At 38.1% G+C, this 6,760-nt stretch overlaps 1 protein-coding gene across 1 annotated transcript; it reads left to right on the top strand.

Moving 5' to 3' along the window:
* Positions 1-504: 504 nt before the first annotated feature.
* Positions 505-4,443, top strand: LOC100185317. Its single transcript, XM_009860887.3, has 8 exons — positions 505-1,258; positions 1,335-1,458; positions 1,508-1,692; positions 1,818-2,017; positions 3,255-3,392; positions 3,618-3,670; positions 3,722-3,854; positions 3,927-4,443. Exons 1-8 carry the CDS (start codon positions 1,204-1,206, stop codon positions 4,371-4,373), a joined length of 1,335 nt encoding a protein of 444 aa, XP_009859189.1. The 5' UTR covers positions 505-1,203; the 3' UTR covers positions 4,374-4,443.
* The last annotated feature ends 2,317 nt before the right edge of the window (positions 4,444-6,760 follow it).

The following is a 6,760-nucleotide window of genomic DNA, read 5'->3' as shown; positions in this document are numbered from 1 at the left end:
TGGTGGTGTATACAGTATAAGTTGGTGGTGTATACCAGTATATAGTTGGTGGTGTATACCAGTATATAGTTGGTGGTGTATACCAGTATATAGTTGGTGGTGTATACCAGTATAAGGTTGGTGGTGTATACCAGTATATAGTTGGTGGTGTATACCAGTATAAGGTTGGTGGTGTATACCAGTATATAGTTGGTGGTGTATACCAGTATATAGTTGGTGGTGTATACCAGTATATAGTTGGTGGTGTATACCAGTATATAGTTGGTGGTGTATACCAGTATATAGTTGGTGGTGTATACCAGTATAAGGTTGGTGGTGTATACCAGTATAAAGTTGGTGGTGTATACCAGTATATAGTTGGTGGTGTATACCAGTATATAGTTGGTGGTGTATACCAGTATATAGTTGGTGGTGTATACCCGTATATAGTTGGTGGTGTATACCAGTATATAGTTGGTGGTGTATACCAGTATAAAGTTGGTGGTGTATACCAGTATAAGGTTGGTGGTGTATACCAGTATATAGTTGGTGGTGTATACCAGTATATAGTTGGTGGTGTATACCAGTATATAGTTGGTGGTGTATACCAGTATATAGTTGGTGGTGTATACCAGTATAAGGTTGGTGGTGTATACCAGTATAAAGTTGGCATTGCATCCAGGTGTGCGACATGACGCTAACATGAAATACGACCTCCAACTGGCAAACCCCAAGGAATTTTACCACGAAGTTCATCGACCGTCACATTTCCTAAACTTTGCTTCCATGGAAGATGGTGGTTGGGCGACATTAATGGCAGATCGAGAGGATTTTTTTGGTTAAATCAATCATGTGTTTGTAAATAAAGCATTGTACATTGGATATGTGTGGCGTCATGTGTGGATACGAGGTTAACCAAAGCTGGAAAATTACAATCAGATCACGAAGTTCTGGAAACGTTCAGGGTTTTAATGTTTCAGTTTAAAAAAGCATAAAATCAAAAACGTTTGTAAACGTACAAGCATAAATAATTTGTGATAAAACTCGTCCAATTTATATTTTGATTGACATCTGCCGAGTAGGCTTCTCGGGAAAATCTCGACATTCTGTTCGAAACGGAAACAACATATCGGTTCGTTTGGTTGAGCAGACCACGTCGACTAAGTTTAGGAATCCAACTTTGTGCTGCCGGGTAAACGAGGTTTAGATAGGCAGGCAGTTAATATGTTTAAACAAATCGTAGTTTTGTTTAATTTCTTGGTTTATTCAGTTGTGATTGGTAAGTACATTGGAAGTCGTTGATTAATTGTTTCCTACAAGCTGATACGTCAGCAGTTAGCTATGTTCAATTACAGAAGGATCCAATCTTCGAATCTCAACATTAAATTGCGTTCATACTTTTACATGGAATGGAACAACAACCCACCAAGTAAAACACACGATCTACAAGTTACATGAAACTAACGACGACCAATATAAGTAAGCGCACGGTTTGTTGCGTCGACGTTTGTAACAAATTATATTTCAGTTCCTACGGCGAGTGGTTGCCAGTTACGGGGTGTGTTAACGTCACAATGACCATGTGCGTCATGCAAGAGCCGCTTGATGACTTCACAATAACACATGTCTATATGATCGGCGACGCGTCGACCAACCGAACGATGACAAATATTGATGAAAATAAACTTCTGTATTTCACGCCCTTTCGTGACGGTAAGCGTAACTATAACTATTTTATAAATACTTGGTAATTAAACCGACACAAATGCGACCTATTTTATTGGAGATTTTATTTCAGACGAGATATCACTTTATTATAACATCTATGTAAAATACAGAAACTCTGAGATTTTCTGCCCCAAATTTTCAAGTTGTTCGAAACAAAAGTAGTTTCATGGTCGAATTTCAACAAAAGCCGGTCAGTTGGTGGGGAAATGTTACTGTGGCGAGCTACCTGCGGAATATGGGATTCTTTTTAACCTACTACGTTAGTTACTATGGCTACGATGCTAACAACCACAACAATGATCGAACACCGGTGAAAATGTGGTGAATTTAAAATGTGTGTCAGGTGTATAAGAAGTCACCTATGTTATAACTCGACAGTGAGCATGAGGTGAATGAATACACCATGTGTGTCTGGTGTACAAGAAGTCACCCATGTTATAACTCGACAGTGAGCATGAGGTGAATGAATACACCATGTGTGTCTGGTGTACAAGAAGTCACCTATGTTATAACTCGACAGTGAGCATGAGGTGAATGAATACACCATGTGTGTCTGGTGTACAAGAAGTCACCTATGTTATAACTCGACAGTGAGCATGAGGTGAATGAATACACCATGTGTGTCTGGTGTACAAGAAGACACCCATGTTATAACTCGACAGTGAGCATGAGGTGAATGAATACACCATGTGTGTCTGGTGTATAAGAAGACACCCATGTTATAACTCGACAGTGAGCATGAGGTGAATGAATACACCATGTGTGTCTGGTGTACAAGAAGACACCCATGTTATAACTCGACAGTGAGCATGAGGTGAATGAATACACCATGTGTGTCTGGTGTATAAGAAGACACCCATGTTATAACTCGACAGTGAGCATGAGGTGAATGAATACACCATGTGTGTCTGGTGTACAAGAAGTCACCTATGTTATAACTCGACAGTGAGCATGAGGTGTATGAATACACCATGTGTGTCTGGTGTATAAGAAGACACCCATGTTATAACTCGACAGTGAGCATGAGGTGAATGAATACACCATGTGTGTCTGGTGTATAAGAAGACACCCATGTTATAACTCGACAGTGAGCATGAGGTGAATGAATACACCATGTGTGTCTGGTGTACAAGAAGACACCCATGTTATAACTCGACAGTGAGCATGAGGTGAATGAATACACCATGTGTGTCTGGTGTACAAGAAGTCACCCATGTTATAACTCGACAGTGAGCATGAGGTGAATGAATACACCATGTGTGTCTGGTGTACAAGAAGTCACCTATGTTATAACTCGACAGTGAGCATGAGGTGAATGAATACACCATGTGTGTCTGGTGTACAAGAAGTCACCTATGTTATAACTCGACAGTGAGTATGAGGTGAATGAATACACCATGTGTGTCTGGTGTACAAGAAGACACCCATGTTATAACTCGACAGTGAGCATGAGGTGAATGAACACACCATGTGTGTCTGGTGTACAAGAAGACACCCATGTTATAACTCGACAGTGAGCATGAGGTGAAAATATATTTCTTCGTCAGGTTCATTCAAAGATGTTAGACGCCATAGAAACAACATTAACGGTGACAACGTCGGTTCCGGATGACTGGTTTCTTTGTATTCAAATAAAAATTACATTTGAGGAGAAATCCGATAACATATCAAGCTCAGATTCACAAGTTTGTATATTTACTGTGTATGGTCGAAATGTCGACTAAGAATTTGTCGCTTATGTTTGGAGAAATTGTAATGCAATATTTGGTTGTCTCAATTATATTTCTGTTAATTGTTATTTGATCCGGTAATTAGCTGAAAGTTTCCGGATTTTACAGAACCTGTCAATCATTATGAGAGAATTTGCTTTCTCTTCTTTTACCTCTCTAACCACCAGTTGTGCATTTCAGATCTGCAGCGCACCAATAGTTAAGTTCGAAGCTGTAACGAATCCTACACAACGGTGTGTAACAATATATTTCATTTAATTTATTGAAAAATCGTCTCTTTGTAGATGGTTGCTCCCAACACTCATAGTGGTCGCCATGGTTTCAATCCTTGCCGCGTTTTGTTTCTGCAAAACAAGATGGAAAAAACTTTGCTTTCAAATATTTTCAATTCGAGAAATCACCATCCCGGATTTCCAGGTGAATTTAGTTTTGCTTCTTTAAATTATTTTGTTTGAATGATTTTAATTAAGTTTCGTTTCTATGTTTTAGATTGAATGTTGGATGAACGAAACTCAACATTTTGATCGTGGCGATGAAATGAAAGAAGTTCCAGATTTGATTCAACCGCGTGTGGCTTCGTACCACCGGCGTGTGGCTTCGCACCACGGGCCCGTGGCTTTGTACCACGGCTGGGATGAAGACATTCATGACTACACTAACGTGCCACCACAAGATGACAACCCCATGTTTACATCGATTGTTACAACCTCCAGTGAAGACGAGGATCAACAACACGAATGTTCAAGAGGAATATTTTATGAAAACAAACCAGGTCCGTACGTAACAACAGCAGCACCTTACGTCACCATTGAACAAGCCTACAACCTACAACAGGATTTTGATGATGACAAAAATAAAAAACAACCCCACAGTTTGTATGAAGATATTTGTTTCCCGGCAATTCTAAATGAAACGACGTCTTTAGACAGGCTGTAACGTGGTTGTTTCCCAGATCAATTTCGCTTTTGTAAATAACATAAAATAATAAATGCTCACTGTCAAGTTATACCTTGGGTGTCTTCTTATACACCAGATACAAATGGTGTATTCATACACCTCATGCTCACTGTCGAGTTATAACATGGGTTTCTTCTTATACACCAGACACACATGGTGTATTCATACACCTCATGCTTACTCTCGAGTGATAACATGGGTGTCTTCTTATACACCAGATACACATGGTGTATTCATATACCTTATGCTCACTGTCAAGTTATAACATGGGTGTCTTCTTATACACCAGATACACATGGTGTATTCATACACCTCATGCTTACTCTCGAGTGATAACATGGGTGTCTTCTTATACACCAGATACACATGGTGTATTCATATACCTTATGCTCACTGTCAAGTTATAACATGGGTGTCTTCTTATACACCAGATACACATGGTGTGTTCATACACCTCATGCCACTGTCAAGTTATACCTTGGGTGTCTTCTTATACACCAGATAAACATGGTGTATTCATACACCTCATGCTCACTGTCAAGTTATAACATAGTTGTCTTCTTATACACCAGATACACATGGTGTGTTCATACACCTCATGCTCACTGTACGGTCAAATAAGCTCGATCAAAACCTTTAATGCATCCCCACTTAAATGAAAATAGTTTGATTCAGGCGTGAATCGATGTGAGGATTCCTTATCTCACCAACACGTGCCCTCCTAAATTCCCAGTCAGTATAAGCGCTGTCTCGACAATCTGATTACTGGATCTATTGACTCATCGGTTATGGCGTTCGCTTTAATAGCCTCGAGTACCAAATTCGATCTTCGCCTGCCGCAATAATCAATCTAAATATGTTTTCTTTTAATAAGAGATATAGGAGACTAATACTATATTTACTTTTTGTTTATATTTGCGTACTAACGTAAACAAAGCCAAAAGTTACCGTGAGCACGTTTAAAACTAATTAGCACAGTATTAATTAACTATTTTGCTACAACGGTCGACTACGCTCGATTATAAACAAACCCGAAGTAACCAACATAGCGGTTTTCAGTTGCCATTGGTGACTGTGGGGCAGTAGGTAGAATGCATTTTTGCATGTATTATAAAGACCAGAGTCCGTATATAAACATAAACATATACGGACCCTGATAAAGATTTATTGTATGAGTGATTGGTAAAGAATATGTGTAAATACGCTTTGTACAACTCCCTTGTATACTTACATTAGTTAACGTTGTCGTTACTTATAATCACTTGTTTTCATGAATTTTGACAAACCGTGATCACGCAGTAATTAGGTAATGTTAGAAGTTAATATTATTCATATGATGTTTAATTAAAAATAATGTTTCAATTACGATTAATGATAATACGGTATAAGAGTAGTGCATTTAATGCGTCCCCACTTAAATGCTAATAAGTTGATTCAGTCGTGAATCGTTGTGTGTATTTCTTATCTCACCACCACGTGACGTCGTTTCCTCCCAAATTCGCTATGTAAAGTGCATGAGGAAAATAATCGTTAATTAATCGCTCATCGTGCGGTTTTAAATTTGAAAATTCAGTCTAAAAATTATAAATTTATATTATGATTTGATTTCAATCAAGGGAATAAAGAAAAATGCTAAATTAAGAATTGAGATAAGTGCGGAAAAAAAGTCACGAAAACAACAACAACAAGAACAAGAGATCACAGATCTAATGAATGAGCACGTTTTAAACTAATTAGCATAAGATAGTAGAGTCGGGAAAGATGGGACACCTTTAACACATAATATCCAAATAGCCTGATCGTGTTTTAAACAATTAACAACGGTCTGTGGAAGTCGTGAAGATACGGTTTTATAATTCATTAAATCTTCTTTGTTTACTACCAAATAAAAAGAGAAAACAAAATGAAAAGGTGTCCCATCTACCCCCCCTTGCTATATTAATTAATCCTTTTACTACAACGGTCTACTGGGCTCGATCAAAAACAAATCTGAAGTAACCAACAAAACGGGTTCTAGTCGCCATCGGTGACTGTGGAGCAGTAGGCAGAATGCATTCATACACGTATCATAAATAATGAAACTTATGACGTATGAGGATTGAGTGATTGGTAAAGAATATGTGTAAATCCGCTTTGTACAACTCCGTACCATGTGTTTATTGTAAACTTACACTGGTTAACGTTGTCGTCGCTTAAAAACGTTTGTTTTCATGAATTTTGACAAACCGTGATCACGCAGTAATTAGGTAATGTTAGAAGTTAATATTATTCATATGATGTTTAATTAAAAATAATGTTTCAATTACGATTAATGATAATACGGTATAAGAGTAGTGCATTTAATGCGTCCCTACTTAAATGCTAAT

Source organism: Ciona intestinalis, unplaced genomic scaffold (genome assembly GCF_000224145.3).
Source record: "Ciona intestinalis unplaced genomic scaffold, KH HT000558.1, whole genome shotgun sequence".
NCBI lineage: Eukaryota > Metazoa > Chordata > Ascidiacea > Phlebobranchia > Cionidae > Ciona > Ciona intestinalis.
This window is presented reverse-complemented; position numbering and strand designations above follow the sequence as displayed.

Coding starts and splice junctions, on each gene's coding strand:
- LOC100185317 (XM_009860887.3), top strand. CDS start 1,204: ATGTTTAAACAAATCGTAGTTTTGTTTAATTTCTTGGTTTATTCAGTT. Junction 1,693..1,817: donor TTTCACGCCCTTTCGTGACG/GTAAGCGTAACT, acceptor TGTAAAATACAG/AAACTCTGAGATTTTCTGCC. Junction 2,018..3,254: donor ACAACAATGATCGAACACCG/GTGAAAATGTGG, acceptor TTTCTTCGTCAG/GTTCATTCAAAGATGTTAGA.